The 20730-nt window shown below is 38.5% G+C and overlaps 1 protein-coding gene across 3 annotated transcripts; it reads right to left on the bottom strand.

Annotated features, from left to right (window-relative positions):
* Positions 1 to 536: 536 nt before the first annotated feature.
* LOC131072251 (probable metal-nicotianamine transporter YSL6) lies at positions 537 to 6676 on the bottom strand. Of its 3 annotated transcripts, none has more exons than XM_058008373.2 (8): positions 6346 to 6676; positions 5763 to 6222; positions 5310 to 5482; positions 5129 to 5226; positions 4860 to 5000; positions 4512 to 4701; positions 1699 to 1816; positions 537 to 1530 (listed from the first exon to the last, which is right to left on the bottom strand). In XM_058008373.2, exons 2-8 carry the CDS (start codon positions 6154 to 6156, stop codon positions 572 to 574), a joined length of 2073 nt encoding a protein of 690 aa, XP_057864356.2. In that variant the 5' UTR covers positions 6157 to 6222; positions 6346 to 6676; the 3' UTR covers positions 537 to 571. The 3 variants fall into 3 exon arrangements, with proteins under 3 accessions (XP_057864356.2, XP_057864355.2, XP_057864357.2); XM_058008372.2 differs by having other exon boundaries at positions 6414 to 6676; XM_058008374.2 differs by lacking the exons at positions 5310 to 5482; positions 6346 to 6676 and having other exon boundaries at positions 5763 to 5872.
* Between the last annotated feature and the right edge of the window lie 14054 nt (positions 6677 to 20730).

The raw sequence follows: 20730 nt of genomic DNA, 5'->3' as shown, positions 1-20730 counted from the left end.
AGTCTTCTATAAATAAAGTTGTGCATTTTACACGTATCAACCAACACTATCGCCTTTTTCTTTTTGATACAACCAATCACTTTGAATGTTTGTGGTGTAGTTGTACCATTCAATGCATGTAGGGGGATAGTAGCACTTTTTTTTTCTTCAACAACCCTTAGATATCTCTCTTTGAAGAAGGTGCTCTCATTGGTGGGAAGCCAATTGATGATTCTGTTTTTGGAGATGTTTGGGAAATCCTAATGATAAGGACCCTCCTACTTCTAACTTTGCTTTAGCTACTTAGACTTTACTGAATCTGGTCCTATTATGTTTATTCATCTTTGTTATGAACTTGATCTTGTTAGATTTTATGGATGTTCTTGTCTACTACCCTTTTTTCTAATATGATACAATTATATTTTATTAAATAAAATTTTAGAAAAAAAAAAATCTAATTTTTTTTTTTGAAGTTTTCATACAAAATCTACAAAAGCTTATAATAATCTCTACAAAAATACATCAGAAATACCTATAAATGATATATGCAAGATATATGTTTGCCAACCTTTTATACGAAATTTCCCTCGGGTTAGTCTTGAAGAGATGGAGCTTGCTTGGACGAAACAAACATCATGCAAAGAGGAGGAGTGATTTTGGCAAGAGCCAAAATTGAAGCAGGAATGACCCATACTCCATCTCCACATATAAATCCTGATGCCACTGCAGGTACAAATATCTTTGCCTTACTTGCATTTAACCTATTCCAAACATATACTATTAGACCTCCAACAAACATATCAATAGCCAAGTATGCTCCTAAGTAGAAGGGGATGGCCATAGCCATAGGAATGGGTAACATTCTTGCTACCCTATTGGGAAGAATATCACGAGCAAAGCTTATGAGAATGGAGATTGCAAAGAGAGCACAACTGAATGACAAGCAGTATTTGGGCAACGAAGAAACACCTTGCACACCAGTTATGGCCATCTCTCTATAAATCACAGCAAATGGTGCTCTATAGAGCCCATTGGGATCACCAATGTCATAGGCCTGCCAAAGTAGCCAGAAAGTGAGAGGACCTATTATGCAACCCATTGCAGCCCCTGCCAACTGACTTACAAACATTGATCTTGGAGATGAGAGTGTGAGGTAACCAGTCCTGAAATCCTGCATCAAATCAGAGGCACTTCCAACTATGTTGAGCATCACACCACAGGCTGCCAATCCTGCAATAACTCCCCCTTCCTCTTTCCCTACCCAAGCTGCAAAGATAAACAAGCCCAAATTCCCATATGCTGTTTCCCAGTTCCAATCTGTTACCCCTGCACCATATGCATTGCAGAAAGCAAGAATTGGGGCTCCTATAAAGCAGGTTAATATATGGTACCAGGATAGGGAAGGGAAGATGATGGGTACTACTATTGTTGCCATAATAGAGAAGAACACGTAGGCACTTGCAGCCACCCAGAGAGGGATTGTGTCCTTCAAAAATACATAATTCCTTTTCTTCTCCTCTGGTGAAAGGTCTTCATTATAACCAGCACTACCTGTATTCAAAAGGAATTAGAAGAGGTTTAGTGCTTAGTTTTTCTCACTCTTATATTGAAACAAAGTTAGAAGTAAGCCATTTGATGATAATCCAAATATGCATTAACTATTAGGAAGCAAAGATGTTACACAATCTTGGAACTACAAATGAGTCTACGCTTGCTTACCTCTATTGTGATTATTTAGGTTTTTTCGTACACTATATATAGATTTGATGGTAAGTACCCAAATCTTCACAAAGTTGTAGAGCCCGTCCCCAAGAATCATGGCAACTGAAAAGAAAACCTGCACTCGAAATAGGAAAAATGATGAATTAAAAAATATAGTAGATAGGAAAGATAATCATAATAATCAATTGTAGATATTTTCACCTTCATTCTCATGATGAAAGATAGAATGTGATCATTCTCACGATGAATTATAGAATGTGACCATTCTCACGATGAATCATAGAATGTGATCATTCTCACGATGAATCATAGAATGTGATTCTAAATATCCATAAAAAAAACTACCCACAATTTTTCTTCAAAATTGTTTATCATGTCTTCAATAACCACTTCAACTAAAACTACAATGCTATATTTTGGAATGTTGCTAAAAAAAAGTTAAACATGATGCACGTTGAGAAGTCCTACAGACTAATTTGATCTAAGGGGCATTAGAATCCTTTGGCTGAGCGATACTGTGAGAGTAGAAATTACTAGTGCTAAGAATGTTCTCTCCAATCTTGATGTGTTTCTAGGGTTGCGGTCCTAGTTGTCCAAGGTTGTTTAAGAATACTGTAGCTAGCAATGACAATGGATGTTACTAATGTACGCTTGGCTCTCAGGCATTGGAGATCATAATTTCACGTTTTGACAAAGTTTTTAGAAACAGCACTGCAGGGTTGAGACATGGATTAGGGATGAAAATCGTTGAGATATTCTGGCATCTATAAATCAGAAGGCATTTGGATGAGAGGTGAAAAGTGATGAAATTCTGGCATCCATGAATCAGAAGGTCTTTGGATCGTTGGACGAAATATGGTGACATTATGGGAGCTTTGAGTCGGGGGGCGGACTCTGGAGATCGAAAAGCAGACTTATCAAATGTAGTTGTGACTGGCTTGATAAACATGCATGCAGAATGTTTTAGGATAAAGAAGCAATGCATATTGTTTGAGAAATTGGCATAAGGAAACATGATCGCGTGGAATGTGATGTTTAACTTAGGTAGAGTCATTTCAGCGTTCCACAGGGACGTGTACCGGGGGTCTGGGTGATGTGCTCAGTACGCTTGCCGTCCTGGCGACTTGTCCTCCCCTTTTTAAAGGATTGAACAAGATGTCCCATTTGGTGTATAACTATTAAAAATAACATTTCAGAGAAAAAAAATTGAAGAATTCCTTAAAAACTTAAGAAAGAGTGGTGGATTTTCATTACATTGTAGTTAATTTTTAATATTTCAGTTATTTTTTGTTTGTTTAAGTTATTTTAATAACCACCCCCTGTCATCCCAAAATTTTAAAAAAAACTTGTCATTTCTAAAACCTCATCTCCATGTCCCTTCATCTCCCCACCCAAGAAATTTAGAGAATCAATAGTGCAAGTAAATGGCATTAATGACCAGCTTTTAAGTCAATTCATTGAAATGCTTCAACATAATGTGGTCTCATGGATTCCAACCATTATTTGATATGCACAAATTGGGATTGCTAATAAAACCTTGAAGATCATTAAGAAAATGAAATTGACGGGTAGAGCCAGATTCATATTCCTTTGCCAGCATCCTTCTAATTTGTGTAAATCTTGGATCTTTGGAACAGGGTCTGTGGATCTAACAAAGATTAGTTGAAAGTGTATCAATTTGAGCTTTGTGGTGGTACTAACTGATATGATAAGACATGTAGAGAAAATGTGGCAGTATTCAGAGGGCACAATAAAAAGAGCCTCAGAAATATTTGGCCTCTTGGACTGCAACTATTTCAGGATTTGTACAAAATAGGACGGTAGATTAAACTTTAGTTTACTAAGCAATTGCAATTAGATGATGTAAAGCCAGAACCATCAACCTTTGCCTGCATCCTCCTATGATGTAAACTATTAACAGGTGTGGAAAATGGACAAGAATAACAAGCATTTTTGTTTTTTCTTATGTCTATTTGGAAGATCTTGACTACTAGTATTTGCACTCTTGGCTTTGAATAATGAGTTTTCTACTGTCTCGTTTACAAGGAGAAAAGGCCCATTGTAACCCTTATTGACCGATCTAAAAAGATGTAGAATCATTTGGCATTACTGAATCATTGGACAGTGCAGCATCATATGCATTTTATCCTCAACCTCAGTTCAGACTTCACACTCATAGGTATGAAGCATCTATTTTCTTCCATCTCCGTATCTCAATTACTTAGATGGTGTGAGCTTACCTTGGATTGATATACTACTTTTCTTATGAAAAAAGAATTGCTCTTGAAAATAGCTTCTATATAGAGGTAATGAAACAATATTTTCTTGTTGGATACAATCACCTACATTTGTACCAAACCTATTATGGCTAATGATTCTTCAGAAGTGGGAACTGCTTAGGGAAGTGGATATTACAGAGGGTTAATGATCAATTAGGTGGGCTTGGAGTTTGGTAAATTTCACAGAATTTTTTAATGTGTACAGCCTGAGATGGCCTAGTGGTGGAGAACTTGTGTTCTTGAAAGAGACATCACAAGTTCAAATCTCATAAGGGGTAAGGTATGTATGCCTCATTTGTAGTACATTTAGGTGTCTTCCGCTAGGAATACAGTGTAGTCCCATATTACTATAAGCCATCTGTAGACCCATATACAGTTTCTTTCTTTCTTGCCATTCCCTAATGCATAAATTGGACTGTATCTAATGAGAATATGTAGTTGAAAGTCAATTTAATTTTAGCAGAAAAGTTTGGTTATTCTTCTTTTTCTCAAAGAAAAAGATCAAATGAAAAAAATGGTCTAGGACAGCACCTGATATCCAAACAAGCCCTGGAAATTCTTGCTTCCAGAGTCTGCAGGGTACCATTCTCCTGCACGCTTGTGGATTAGAGGCCACATAACACCCCAGGAGATAATTGCACCAAACATAACAGAGCAGTCTACTATAAGTGGGCATATCATACCACTTCCAATAAGTGGTAATGAGAAATCAAAATAGAAGCTGCAAGCAAACAGTAAACAGAAATAGCCCCTTAGAAATCTATAAAGATAACAACAGAGAGAAATATAAATTTGATTTCCCCAAAATCAAAGAATAACAAACAGATGAATGGAGTAAGATACAAATTGAACAGTAATTCAACAACTAAAGGCCCATACGTGTTTGTGAATGCTGTCATTCCAAGACTAGGAAAGTTGTCAAATCCACAAATAGCTTCTCCACCTCCACTGAAGAACCACTTGAACATGCTCCATAGAAAGCTGATGCTAAAGCACTTCAATAGACAACTGATCTGTTTCCTGTCAGAGATGAAAAAGTGTGAGTATTGTGGCAATGATCACTCTGCTCAACTCTTTCCCAAAAGAAAAAACAATGTAACATGTCAATTTTAAGCCAGGAAACTTGTACACAGAATATGTTGAAGTACCTGGCTAAAATAGAGCCCTTGGGAGTATGGAAACTATTGATCAGTGTGGCTGTGGCAGTACCACTTGGATATGTAAGTTTGCACACTATAATCATGATCTGCAGGGAAGATCAGCTCCTTTTATAAGAAATAAACTACATGTTTGAAAAACATATAGGAGAAAACAAAAACATCAAAGCACCTTTCTCAGAGGAACCAGCACAAAGATACCCTGGAAGCTGATAGCAAATAGGAAAGCAAAAATCCAACCCAATGCTGGATTTTTGACATCCTCAGCCCTATTTCCAGGATACTCCCTCCCAACCACTTTATAGGTTTGCTCATCCATGCCAGTCAAGTAAAGCCCATATCCCCCTTTGGCAAGCAAGGAGAAATTGAGGATGAAAGTCATGTGATGTTGCAGTGTCCCATGAACAATAAAATAAGGCAGAAGCACTCAATAGAGCTTGAGGAATTAAGTAATCTACATAGCTTGCTGAGTTTGCTAACTAAACAAGTAACAATTGATGTTTTGGATGCCTTAAAATATCAAATAAAGGAACATAAATAACCTGTATTGAGTAACTAAGCTGCCAAAACCTTGTGTAATACATCTTTATTTTCTTAATTTGTACAGGAACTGCAGATTACTTACCACTGAATGTAATACTAGCACATGAGACCACACATGTCTGTATAACAGTATTTTCCTGTCTAGTGAATGGCTTGCTGTGAATTCCAAGGCTGGACAGCAAGGATGTCCAGAGCCTGATGAAGAAATATCCAAACAGACCAGCTGATATATTTAAGATTGGAATCACCCCTACTGTGAACATCAATTTGTGAATTGTTACAGCAAATACTGTACCAATTATCCCACTTACAATTAACCCACGAATGGTGAGCTGATGGGTCCATTTGGGAACAGGAGTTGATGAATACAGCTCTTCCACCTGCTCCTCTGTTTCCATCTCATCACAATTATCAACTCCTCTGGTTTTAGAACCCTCAATTTCAAGAGTTGATTGGTTCAGAGCATCCATTTCCATAGCTAACCTCGTCTTCAAAATGAAGTGGGTATTGATTTGGAGCTACTAGCGCTTCATAAAGTTTTGCTGAAGTCAAGTCAAAGAGAAAATGAAAATGTCGGTTAGCTTATTGGTTCAGGATGAAAAGATAATTCCTGATTAAACCATCGACTAAAATTCAAATCTTCAAACAATATGATCGGAATATACCTATATCTATATATAATCCAAACTATATACTTGAAAATAGCACATAAAAACGACAGCCTACAGCGTACATCATTGGGCCAAAGGTTGGGGTTTTAAAGACTGTTCATTTAATATCTCGGATGCATGGACTACAAAGATTCCCTTCCACCCCGCCGTCAGTGATAGGGATAGGAACTGGACTGATGGGAAGGAGGATTATATAGATACAAATAAAACTTATTTTCCAATTCTTTCCATTGGAAAAGCGCGAGCAAACCCAGCATTATATTAAGCAGAAAGGAAGTGTCAATATTTTGAACACTCCACACAGAGATCTAAGATTTTTGTCCATGGATAGGGAGAGAATCAATGTCGGTGTGGGTTGTTAGGAAGGAGAAAAAGGCTACGTAAACATGACGTTACAAAGCATCAAGTCTAAAGACTAAGAGATTCATTTTGGTACGAGGTTAAACATATCCCTTGGCCTAGCAAGTTGGTTGTCTCCATGCTTATTTGTTCTTGGCTTATATCATCACCAAGATTTCATATATACCTAAGGTAGTTTTTGGTAAATGTAGGCATCAATTTGTGTAGTTCACTCTAAAGTCTTTAAGCGATGTTTAAGAGGCATTTAGTATTCAAAGCATCATCAACCTTAAATTTGGTGAGTTTTTTTTAATAAATATAATATATTGTATGTTATAATATAGGGGAAGAATATCAGTTATCGTTCATGTTTCAATAGTCGTTCATTCCTTGCACACTCAATCTTTCAGTTACTATTTTTAAAAAAATCAAAAAACAAATAATTAAAGGTTCATACTAAATTTCACATGTATCAATAGCTGCTCATTTTTTAGCATATTTGGACCATAATTGACCCATTTGTGCTCCTTTATTGGTATCCATAATGTACGACTATCGAGGCATTTATGTGTAAGTGTTGGCAATTTTAAGTGCATAGTTATTGGGGCATCTTTAAGTAGGTATCGGACAACACTTTGAAAAGTGTACTTTTTGACCCTTGCGCGCATAACAGATCCCACAATGTGCATTGTTACTATCCAAAAGCCAAAACAATAGCTATAAGTAATTAAGTTGCATTTAGAGACGACAAAAAAAAATCGGCAAAATCTGATAATACTGTTTAGAATTTGTGGGTGCGCGAAGTTAGCTATAATGACTACTAGTACGCTTCCCCTATAACACACACACACACACACACACATATTGCTAAGTAACATGCAATAGAGCTATGGAGAATATATATTAATATAAAAAATATGGTTTACACAAAAAATACCAAAGCTATTGTTGGCATTGACAAAACCGGTCAATCCAGAGAACCGGTATATGAGCTAAGATTTGTCATTGATGTCTAACACTGACCAGTGAAGTGATATCGGTAGAGTGGTGCATTTCAGTAAGCAAAGGTGATGACTTGCAAACAACATTGGAAACAGTTGACCAAAAGTTCAATCAGCTCAAGGGAAGATAGACTAAGCCAACCGGTCTGTCATTCAAGAAGATCAGTCATTCTAATGTTGATGAAGTCACAAAAGATGACTCAGGCACGAAGACTTGAGGTTGTATGCAAACTGGAACCTCATTAGCAAATAGGGAAAGAGACTTGATGCTAGCACAACAAACTGACAATCAAAGGATGAACCAGTAATATAGAAGTGCAGTGGTATACCGGTACACCGGTATGACAGAAGGAAGATAGGTGATCACCATAAATCTTAGAGCGGTGATCGGTTATTTAGTTGTGGTGGCAAAAGGTGAGTTGGTGAGCTTGTGTCTACGCCAAATCACAAGTTGGTAAGGTCAACTTTAGTTATCATGCAGTCAAGCCATGATTATCTGCGGATTTTTTGGTTCGCACTTAAATGACTGAACTCGACCTAGACGTTACTATTTTTGGGAGATGCGGTGGCAGAATTCGTTGAACACTTGACAGAATTGTTGCAGGGTGCGCAGAGAAAGAGTGGGAGATTTTGAATTTGAAATCTTCTAAAATCTATGATTGCTTTGATTGAGGGAACACCTAAAGGTGACGACAGAAAATGTATAAAGTATTCTTAAGTTCATTCAAAAATCATTGATCGTAAAATTTGCAAAAAGCAGATCTTGTAGAAGGCGATCCAAAGTGAAGAGCAGAGTGAGAGGAAGTGCTAAAAGGATTTAGTAGAGCAGAGGGTGTTTGAGGTAGACCAACAGAGTGTAGAGCCAAAGGTCAGAGGATTGGCAGAGTGCAGAGCCGAAGGTCAGAGGATCGACAGAGTGCAAAGTCGAGGGACAAAGGACTGGCTAAGTGCAAAGCCAAAGGTGTAAGAAGAAAATCGGTGTTGTGCAGAGCAGACACAACCAGTGTGGATAGAGTGTGACTCTCATTGTGATCTGATCAAGCTATCAGTAGCTAATTCAACATATCATCCATTTGTTTCTTTCTAACCATTGCAACTTAAATCCCTTAACTAGGTGGACTTTAACAGGTCCCTTTTGTAAAATCCCTTAACCGGGTGACATCTTAATTGATGTTCTTAAGTCCTTTAATTAGGCTACCTTTAACAGGGTAAAGGCACTAACTGACCTTAAACAAAATCCCTTAACCGGGTGGCACCTAACAGTGTCTTTGTAATCTCCTAATAGGGATGGCTCCTCATCGGGCGTACTCTAAAAGAGTAAAAATTTTGTGAGTTCCTACTCACACTGTGGTTTTCTCCTATTTGGGTTTCCACGAGATAGATCTTGGTGTCACTGTCAAATTTTCATGCATGCATATTCTACTTCAGTGATTAAGTATATTGATGAATATTAAATAAATGCATATTAGAATTAAAAGTTTTAATTATGAAAAATTGATCAAGTGTTGATTCACCCCTCCCCTCTCAACACCGGTTGGGACTAATAGCTATCCATCCATGCCCTTCAAACCCAAGTTCCCCGTAGTATGAAGACCCAACAAACACCAGTTACTCCCAACATAGCCCAAGGTCAAAATGGCCATACAAAACAAAAATGAGGGCCAAAATACCTAGAAACAAACAATTATAACAATCCTATCCATAAATTGGAGACTAAAACAATTGTTGGTTCAGTATTGAAGATCAAATGCCCTACCAAAAACCACTCCCAAAATCATAAAAGAGCTCATGTATGTCCTTCCATCAATTCATTGTTGTGGTCAAGATGGTCTCCATCACCCTCGACTAATAGCACTACCAAGAAATTATCTTTTAGACTCACATCACCACCACATGGCCAAGGTCGTCTTCCCACTTGTATTCCTCTATCCATTCTCTGCCATCATTCTCCTTTAGCCCAAACAATTTCTACAAAAAACCCACATGATGCTTGATAATGAGCTTCCTAATCTCAAAGATATACTCATTCCATATTGTGAGCATAGACCATTTTGGCACACCTCTTGCATCACAACGAATCATGAAATAATCCTAAGAGTTGGGATTCCCAGGTTCTCGTCCACATTTGCTAGCACCAAGTTCAGTTCACCAAGGAAATCTTCACTGAAGACCTTGTGATAGAGCAATTTGGCGCTCTCCTTTAGCTCCCCCACTGCAAGGATGGTAGCCAAGAAAGCCACCATGATGTGTGTGTTAATTCTGTAGTGATGGTATGTGATAAGGAATTCCCCACCCAAAACATTTCACATTGCATGAATAATCAACTCATGGGACTTGTTCAAAACCATCTTCAATCTCTTATTCTTGATTTCACCCATCAAAGACATTTACCTTTTATTCAAAACTAGCCTAATGGGAGAGTCCATTGCAGCAAATAGTAGTGGAAGAGAAGAAGGAAACTAGAGGGACCAAAACAAAATGATTCGATGGGAAGAAAGCCAGTCTCTTTATAGCCAATATCATAAATGCTCCCACCATTGCAACCTTCCTTGCATTTATTATGCTCTTTGTGAGTAAAGGCCAAAATATTATGTCCTTTGATGCCAAACTCTATTAATTGAGTGTGGGAGCTACTGCCAAAACCTTGCATGATATGATACAATGCATTGATTGTGCCCCCAAATGGTTTGGCATACGATTATGAGACTGTCGCCATCACCTTGCCATAAATGTTGAAATGATGATTGATGCCAAGTCAACCAAAAACAGTCATGTCATTAATTTCTATTATCCTAGATGACTCAACATGATGAGTGTGTTGGAGTCCACAACTTTGGGCCTATACCTCCATATTCCATCCCATTCACAACCATGTTGGCAAGGGCATCTACCTCCAAATTGACTTCTCTATAAACAAGGTTTATAATACAATTGTCAAATAATTTTAGAATCTCCTTAACCTTGTCAACCATTGCTCCCAGCTTCCAATTTGGTGTCTCCTCTTTTCTGATAGCATTTACTACTATCGTAGAATCTCCTTCAATATCCACTTCTTTGATTTACAAGTCTCTACAAAATAGTAATCACTAAGTGAGAGCAAAGAATTCCATAATGTTATTGGTGCCATATTCTAATGGGATCGCCAATTTGCCAACAATGCTCCCATCCCACAACCTGATGATGCATCCAACACTAGAGGGGCCAGGGTTCCCTCGCGGGGGCTTCACTAAATAGGAAATATCATATCACGTGTGTTCATATTGGGGGGTTTAGTATCCCAAAAATGAGGGTGCAATATTGTAAAGCGGAAAAATCGAACCCTACTCGTTCTCCCCTCCCCAACTCCAAGGAGAGCGAAGGGAGAGTCACTAGGGTTGATGGTTTTCACTTAGGGGAGACTTTACATTCAAAAGAGGGGTTGAAACCCACAAGATCCAATCCCACGCGATGCAAGATTGGATTCTATATGAGTTTCAAGGGTTAAGACATCAAGGATACCCTCTTTTGTAAAGAATGTAGATAGAAAGATTGAACTAGGAATGCATGTAAAGTAGGAAAGATTCACTTATAAACAGAGATAGGAATATGATATGAAGCTGCGGACCTGGAATTAGCAGTAAAATGTCGAGACGGTGCTGTTCTACAAATTTGAGCAAAAGTTGACGGGACGATGGCGCCCAGCGTGCACACGGTCCTCTGAAAAATCCGCGAAACGAAGGTGGATCTGTTCGTCTCTGCACAAGGATTCCAGATCTTCAATTACAGCCGCGTACCTGCAACCTTGTTGTAAGAATGTTTGTATTCTTACATGCGAAGGTGTAAATGTTGTTGTATGTAATGTGTTGTAAGTGATCTCCTCTTCAATGGTTGAATCCTTGTCTTGAATGCAACACTTAGCCTTGAATGGAGACTTAGAATGCTCAATTGCTTGAAGGAATGCTTGAATGCTTGAATGCTTGAATGTTTGAATATCGTTTCCACCTTTTTCCATCCACCTAAATGGGAGAGGAAATGTAGTTTATATACTTGCCAATTAGGGTTAAAAGACTGATTTTCCCGACCTTAGGCCGACCAAGAAATGTTATTTTCCAATTTGCAAACATAAAGACCCGAAGCCCCATAAGAGACTGGGCCCAAAAATAGGGCCAGGGACCAGGGCGTTGGGCGCCATGGTCCTGGGGGACTAGGGCACTGGGCGCCATGGTCCTGGGGGACCAGGGCACTGGGCGCCCTAGTCCTGAAAGACCAGGGCACTGGGCGCCCTAGTCCTGAAGGACCGGGGCGCTAGGCACCCTAGTCCTGAAGGACCAGGGCGCTGGGCGCCATGGTCCCACCTCCAGGGACAGCGGGGTGCAAGGAGGATCAGGCCAGGGTGCTGAAAAATGCAGTTTTTGGTGTTATAAACAGATTTCAGGGTCTCCATTCAGGTTCAACGTTGCGTCGCCATCGTAAAGACCCAAATGCAGTCGAAATTGCAAGTGTCGCAATTTTAGGACGCTACATTTAGCCCCCACTTTAGCGGGAGTATAAGCGTACGCCAATACTTCCGGTAAAGTACAAGGAAACAACATTGAAAGACTTTCACCACGTCAAGAAGGCAAGATACACCAAGCCCCCAGTGGACTAAGGATCTTACGACTTCGATTGACAAAGTAAAAGGGAAGATCACGAGGGAGAACCATGACTGTTAGTAGTAAGGTTCCCTCACTATGAGTCATGCAAGAAAGATATCAAAAATTTTCAAGGCAAAGCTAAATTTGTCAAGAAATTTTCAAGTATCTTGAAAAGATATGAACGGGATGTATGCCCCCCTACGTTAAAACGATCGCACACGCCTTACCGGGGGTGATTGCTTTAAGGTAGTGATACATATAAGAAATGAGAAAGGAAAGGAGCACATTATCACAAGGATTTAGCCCCCAAGTGTGAGATAAGCCCAAGGATACAAAACACAAAGCACAAGATGACTTCGCTTTCCTCGGGGTCAGTATGCTGTATGATAATTCATGTATATCATATGTATGTATGCATAATTGTTCTTCATTCCCCAATCAAGGAAGGTCACCTAGAAGAAGGGAACACATGTGTCTTTTGAGTCAACATGAGAGAGACCAAGAGATCTCAATGCTTTGCATCGTCCTCAAGTAGACAACACTAAGGACAACAAATAGAAGAATGAGAATAACACATAGAAGAAGTAACAAAAGAGAGGAGGAGAGAATCTGCTATGCTAATGACACTAGTTTAGCACGTCATCTACCCCCCGATCTTGCTGATCAATATTTCGGGAAGGCAGGAAACATGCTAGAGGAGGAACATCCAACACAGCAGACGGAGCTATCACAAGATCCAAACAAGGGCTATGTTCATGTTCCATGCCACGTTGTTCTTGTCTAGGAGCTAGGATAAGTGCTTTAGAAAATGCGTTAGATAAATGGTTATCAACATCAACATATTCATATTCACTATCAGAATGAACAGGAGTAACATTTTCATCATGAATAACATTTTCATCTATATCATCATCAAGATTTATAAAAATTGGATCTTTAACTCGCACAGGATCAAGACCATCATGCATCTTATGTTTAGGAGATTTCGGCTCAATCGTCGGCTGAGGAGAAAATGAAATAATACTGGCTGAAGGTGTTTTTGGGGATTGCAAAGTTTGAGAAGTAGCTGCCTGAGCTCTAAGACGACGCTTTCGTCGGCGTTCACGTGCAGAACGATTTCGTCTAGTCTTAGTAGGAAGATTAGGAGATTGAGGAGGAGGAATGTTCTCATCCTTATCACTTAGGTGTTTAGGTTGTGGTCTCTTAAGTTGAACAATAGGAGAAGAGGAAGGTCTCTTCTCTCCATAAGAGGAAGGAGGAGGAACTGCTCCATATAAGGGAGGAATATTTGGTTTAGGAAGGAGACCAAGTCCATCATGACGAGGAGGTATAGGTCTACTTTTAGGAAGTTTATTAGATATAGGCATAGTCACATCCATAGGGATGGGTTGGGAATCTTCTTGAGGAAAGACATTAGTTTTATCTTTCAAAGGAAGAACTTCCTTCTCAAGAACGATAGGAATGTCAAGTTTGGGTGTTCTAGGTTCACTTAGAGAAAGGATCATATCTTTTTTCCACTTTTGATAAGATTTGAAAAGATGATCACTTCGCAGAGGAAAAGATTGGAATTGTTTAGGCCAAAAGTAATCAATAGGAATGCTAGAAGTTCTTTCAGCTGGTTTAAAGAGACTATGATTGACAGTAACAACTTCGCCATTATGGGGAAATTTCAAGCACTTGTGAATATGAGAAGCAATAGCTTTCATGGAAGATAGCCAAGGATAGCCTAGCTTCACACGAAATTGTTCGGATGATGGAATAATAGCAAAGTCCACATCAAGGGATTTGTTATGGACCTCAATAGGTAATGTAATAGAACCAATTGCAGGAGAAGAAAATGCATCAAATAGTTTCACAACCACATTTGTTTTGTCATAGATCACTTGATTCAATTGCAAAGTAAAAAGAAATTCTTCAGTAATGACATTAACCATGCAAGAAGGATCAATAAGCACTCCACGGCAAGGTGTATTCTTGACTTTTGCAACTATATATAAAGGACCATCAGGTGCCCTGATAGTTTCACTGGAATCAAATGTGATGGAAGGTTCTTTAGGGATTTCCTGCTGCTCCACAAAGTTAATCACACTCGGAGTCATAGACACGAGATCATCAGGTGAGACAGAGGAATCAGTAGTATCAATCGCATTAGAGGTATGAGAAGGCAATGGATCCGTAAAAATTTGAAGATTTTGGTTAGGAGGAGCTACAGATGTGTTGCCTTTATCATTCACACCAGAAACAGAGATAGTATTATTATCAATCAAATCTTGAATTTTCCCCTTTAAAGCGAAACATTTTTCAGTATCATGCCCAAGATGACGATGAAATTGACAAAAAGATTTGTTATCAAAATAGGGTGAATTAATCTTTGTAGGATCAATTTGCCTTATAGGAGGAAGAGTAAGCACATTTTGTTCCAATAACTTATTCATAATACTATGCAATGATTCATTCAAAGGAGTAAACTTTCTTTCTTTCTTGAAAAACTTAGAAATAGGAAGCACACCTGATGCTGCATTCACATTGTTATTGATGATGTTTTCATTGAATTTAATGGACTCTCTGTTTGGTTTAAACTTCCCAAATGGTTGTTGACTACTATCACCCTTATCACTCGGAGCCATAGGATTTGCTTGTTCCATTTGACTCACGGTCAGTTGATAATTGTGAAGAGTTGCGCACAACTGTTGGAAAGAAGTAAACTCAGAAAACATGAGTTTTTCTCTAATATCTTTTTGTAAATTAGAAATAAAGATTCTTTGAATATCATTGTCAGGCACTGGAAAAGAAATTTGAGCATACAAATGCTTATATCTACCAATGAAATCAGTCACTTTTTCTTTAACACCTTGTTTGCAATGCATTAAATCAATCAAAGTAACTTTAGGACTTATATTGTTTTGAAATTGTTGAATAAAAGCATTTGCAAGTTGTTCGAAAGAAGTAATAGAATAAGAAGGCAACGAGCAATACCATTGTAGGGCTTTATCTCTTAGTGTTCTAGTAAACAGTTTTGCAAGCAACCTTTGGTCATAAGCAAAATCGGTACATATTGTTTGAAAGGTCTTAACATGTGTTAGAGGATCACCCTTACCATTATAAAGCTCCAAATGTGGAATTTCAACATGTTTAGGGGGGATAGCTCAAACAATGTCAAGAGAAAGTGGGCTCGCAACATCAAATGTGGGCACACTAAACTTAGATTGATTCATAGAGGCAATTTGTTGTTGTAAAGAAGAGACAGTTTGTGCAAGATTGTTAATGGTCACTTCAGTCGAAGAGTTCATATTAGACGTGTTAGATTGTGATGGATGTGTTATGTTATTGAAAGAAGGTGGAGAGTAAGGTGGTGGGACACTATGATAGTTAGTCATAGGAGATGATTGGAAAGGAGGAACACTACAAGGAGGAATGGAATGGTTAAATGAATTGCCCCCTTGCGTCGTGTTTATTTGTGGAGATATAATAGGGACACTCATTGAAGGAATGAATGAAGAAGTCGGATTGAATGAAGGAAGAGGGTTGATTGAAGAAGAGGGATTGCCCCCATCATTAGTGATCATAGGAGGAATGTCTTGTATTGAAATAGTCATTATGTTTGATGTAAAAGTAGGTATACTAGCAATAGGAGTCGTCAAAGGAATAGAATGATTGACTTGAGTAGGAGGTTGTGTATAACCTAAAGTTTCGGCACAACTCTTCATAGGCATCGCATTTGAATCCACAATGTGTGCAATACCATGCAAAATATCAATTCCATTCTTATCACTTTGAACCATACGCTTTAGACCCTCAATTAAGGAAAGAGCTTCACTATCGGGGTATTCTTGAGACATCCATTGTCGAAAATCATCAAATTGGTTATCCAATTTCGAAAGTTGTTCTACAGAAACCTCATGGAGAGCTTCTTCATCATTAAGAGGATTAGAGGAATTACCCATGTCCTCGTTAAAAAGGCCATTCAAATTAGGTTCCATCTCCTCGGTAATTACACCTTGGAAGGACTTAATTCTAGGGCTTCGTCTAACGGGAATAGTGTAAGTAGGGCTTATTGTTGTAAAACTCATGCACTAAAGAGAGAGAAGATTTTGAATTTTAGAGGTAGCAAATTTCAATAAAATCAGCCAATCTCCTAGATTTAAGCTGTTAAATGCAATCAGGACAATCTCCCAAAATTTCGGAAAAAATGTCCGGGACCGTGGCGAACAGAGTGCACACGGTCCTCGCAACTTTTTTCGTAATTTTCAGGGATGAAAGTTATGATGATTTTAAAGCTAATCTGAAAAAATTGAGTGATTTTACGATCTGTAGATAGGCCAAATTAAAGTTGCAATCTCAAAATTGAACCCTACCAAGATTGTTGAAAAATGTAAATTTTGAATTTTGAAAAAGAGAGGGAAACTGAAATTTTGAATTTTATGAATTTAGAGGGAATGCTGAAAGCAATGCAAGTTTTGAAATTTAAAAATTGACTCAATTTCATGCAAAATTCAAATTTGAAAGTGGAAATCAAGGTTGTTGCAATTAAACACTTAATTTCAAAAGTCACAAACTGCAAAAATTTGAATAAAGCACCGAAATTTTGAATGAATGCTAACACACTTTTTAGATTTAGGACTGTAAGAAACACAATTTTGATATGAATTTCAATTTCAACAATTTTTGAATGATTAGAAGCCTCAATCCAAGCGATCACTAGACCAACTTTGACTGTAATTTTGAAAGTGTTAGAATTGATAAAATCAGCCAAAATTTTGGATTTTAGCAGAAAAATACAGTAAGATCTAGCTCACGAAATTTCGGAAAAAATGTCGGGGACGATGGCGCTCGGGGTGCACACGGTCCTCACAACTTTTTTCCAAATTTTCAGGGATGAAAGATATTGTGATTTTGTTGCGGAATCCAAAGTTACAGCCGATTTGGAGGTGTTTTGATTAGTGAAATTATCAGTCAAAGGTTGAATCAAGAGGGTTTTAAAAATTAGGGTTTTGACATTTAACCACTTAATTTTCAGAATTAAAGCACAAATATGAATTGACAATTTGCAATAGAAGGGTAGATCTGAGACAAGCATTAACAATTAAACATTTCACAAGCTTAATTAATAAAAAGAAAATTTTAGGGTTTTTTATGCAATCAACCTCTAAAATTTGCAAAAGATCAAACATGGAAATGTAATTAAGGAAGCAAATTTTTCAGATCTAACCATGAATAATCAGAATGAGGATGTTCACGTCGGGTTCACCAAAATGTAAAGCAGAAAAATCGAACCCTAGTCGTTCTCCCCTCCCCAACTCCAAGGAGAGAGAAGGGAGAGTCACTAGGGTTGATGGTTTTCACTTAGGAGGGACTTTACATTCAAAAGAGGGGTTGAAACCCACAAGATCCAATCCCACGCAATGCAAGATTGGATTCTATATGAGTTTCAAGGGTTAGGACATCAAGGATACCCTCTTTTGTAAAGAAATGTGGATAGAAAGATTGAACTAGGAATGCATGTAAAGTAGGAAAGATTCACTTATAAACAGAGATAGGAATATGATATGAAGCTGCGGACCTGGAATTAGCAGTAAAATGTCGAGACGTTGCTATTCTGCAAATTTGAGCGAAAGTTGACGGGACGATGGCGCCCGGCGTGCACACGGTCCTCCGAAAAATCCGCGAAACGAAGGTGGATCTGTTCGTCTCTGCACAAGGATTCCAGATCTTCAATTACAGCCGCGTACCTGCAACCTTGTTGTAAGAATGTTTGTATTCTTACATGTGAAGGTGTAAATGTTGTTGTATGTAATGTGTTGTAAGTGATCTCCTCTTCAATGGTTGAATCCTTGTCTTGAATGCAACACTTAGCCTTGAATGGAGACTTAGAATGCTCAATTGCTTGAAGGAATGCTTGAATGCTTGAATGCTTGAATGTTTGAATATCGTTTCCGCCTTTTTCCATCCACCTAAATGGGAGAGGAAATGTAGTTTATATACTTGCCAATTAGGGTTAAAAGACTGATTTTCCCGACCTTAGGCCGACCAGGAAATGTTATTTTCCAATTTGCAAACATAAAAACCCGAAGCCCCATAAGAGACCGGGCCCAAAAATAGGGCCAGGGACCAGGGCGTTGGGCGCCATGGTCCTGGGGGACCAGGGCACTGGGCGCCCTAGTCCTGAAGGACCAGGGCATTGGGCGCCATGGTCCCACCTCCAGGGACAGCGGGGTGCAAGGAGGATCAGGCCAGGGTGCTGAAAAATGCAGTTTTTGGTGTTATAAACAGATTTCGGGGTCTCCATTCAGGTTCAACGTTGCGTCGCCATCGTAAAGACCCAAATGCAGTCGAAATTGCAAGTGTCACAATTTTAGGACGCTACAAATATATTGCTCATCGGTGAAAATAGGGGGGTTTTTAATTCAAACTATGAAAAAATGCAATATTTTTTGCAAATAGGGGGGCTTTTAATTCAATTTATGTATTGGGAGGGAGTGGAAAAAAGGAGTTTAGGGCAATATTTTTTTAAAATAGGGGGATTCTTTAGTATGCCATATGTTGGAAATTTGGAAGAATTGATTATGTGTTGCATTGATGTTTGTCATTGATATCAACACTAGTTGTTTTGTTGTCTACCGGGTTCGGGTAGAGTGGTTGGATTATGATGTTGATCTGGAGATATTCTTCGGTATGTTCTAGCTTGTGGAATTGGTTTGGATTGGTTATTCATGTGTTCCTAATGCATATCACATTCAGTTGGTTCGGGATTTGATGATCTAGAATCTATCATTTGTTTTAGTAAGCCTTTTGGTTACCGGTAAGGGTTTTACTGACAGTGCTTTATTGAAGATCTTTTGGTGAATCTGATAAGTGGTGTTGGTGCGGCTTTTAGAAGGTTATCAGAATGTTGATGGTTATCATGTTCGTGTTCCAATTGATCAATGGTGTTTTATTTGGCTTATGGAGACCTATTATAGGTACAGTCTTATTCTATTAGGTTATGGACCAGTTTATCTAACATGTTGGTTGATGCTCCTGATGTGTTACCGGTTGGATTTATCGATTGGTTTATGTTTCTCGGTCTTAGGCTAACTTGGTTTATCATTGGTTTGCGGGATTATGTAACGGATTTATTGTATTATCTTTTAGGTGGCCGACCTAATTGTTTAAGTCCTGGGTTGGTATAAATATGATGTAAGACCTCTTTGTAGATTGTGGTATGTGGGTTATGAGATTATCTGTGTGTGAATAAGATTGTAATCATATGCATAAGTTTTTGTCGATCATAGGTGATTGAATTGGGTTTGTGTAAGAGGTTTAAGACCTTCAATATTGAGCTTAATCGAAACTGTACTCAGGCATAGGAGATGTTATTCTTGCAACTCATTCATCTTTCCAGATTGTAGTATGGATTTCTTTTGTAGTTAGTGCGCTCTAGGTTGTTGGCCTTCCTGCATGTGCAAGCCCCTCTTATTGTAATCACATACTTACTGCATAAGTATTATCTGACAGTGGGCAGGCTTCCCACCATGGTTTTTCCCTTTTACCGGGTTTTCCACGTACAAATCTTGGTGTTCTGTGTTGTGGATGGATGGTAATTGTTCTGTGATTTATATTTGTGCTTAATTGCTATATCTTCTATTCCTGTATTTGGTTTATGCATTCCAGTAAAAGATTTTGTGTGCTTAAAGTTTTATAATCTATTGACAACTGATTCACCCCCTCCCCCTCTTAGTTGTCCATCGGTTATCCTAACACCACGAATGTAGGTGATATAACCCATGTTCACTAAGTGAAGCTCCCGTGGGTTCTCTCTGGTCGCCTCATAAAACTTGAGTTTAAACCAACCCCTCACCAGAGGTTGCCATTTTGCCCTATCTCTTACAATTTGAGCCTCTCTCCCACCATCCCCAACAAATAGATTTATCTTAAGCTCATTCCACCTCAGCTAGCCTCATCTTTCCATCCCATTCTAAAACCTTGCCTTTCTTTGGATGCCTTCCTATTTTTTTATTTGTAGTCTCCACTATGGTGGCCTCAACTTTATTAAGGAAAGTCTATATGCTCAGTACCTTATCATAAAAAATTCTTCTATTTCTCTCCTTCTATAGTTCCCACATGAGTATGGAGGGGCAGATGATCCAAAGGCTACACAATAAGCCTATCCTTGTCTTAATTGGCAAACCTTTGAATGGACTCATCACATCGTTGGTCAGAGTAGTCACCCACCCCAATTTGGTGAATAACCATGTCCATCATCTTTGGGAGAAGGAGAACTCGAAAAGGAGGTGATCCACTATTTCTTCACTACATTTGCATAAGACACAACAAGAGGGACCTTCATAACCCATTTTCCATAACCTTTTAGCTGCTAGGATCTTTTTTTGTAGTGTCAACCAAGAGAACACTCCAGCCTTAGGTAGACAAAATTTGCTTCAACATAG

Source organism: Cryptomeria japonica, chromosome 10 (assembly GCF_030272615.1).
Source record: "Cryptomeria japonica chromosome 10, Sugi_1.0, whole genome shotgun sequence".
Taxonomy (NCBI): Eukaryota; Viridiplantae; Streptophyta; class Pinopsida; order Cupressales; family Cupressaceae; genus Cryptomeria; species Cryptomeria japonica.
This window is presented reverse-complemented; position numbering and strand designations above follow the sequence as displayed.

Bases quoted from the DNA above. Each gene is read 5' to 3' on its own strand.
- LOC131072251 (XM_058008373.2), bottom strand. From the start codon at position 6,156: ATGGAAATGGATGCTCTGAACCAATCAACTCTTGAAATTGAGGGTTCT. The intron at 5,483-5,762 runs GTAAGTAATCTG...TGCTTGCCAAAG, and splicing joins TGCTAGTATTACATTCAGTG to GGGGATATGGGCTTTACTTG. The intron at 1,531-1,698 runs GTAAGCAAGCGT...TTTTGAATACAG, and splicing joins CCTAAATAATCACAATAGAG to GTAGTGCTGGTTATAATGAA.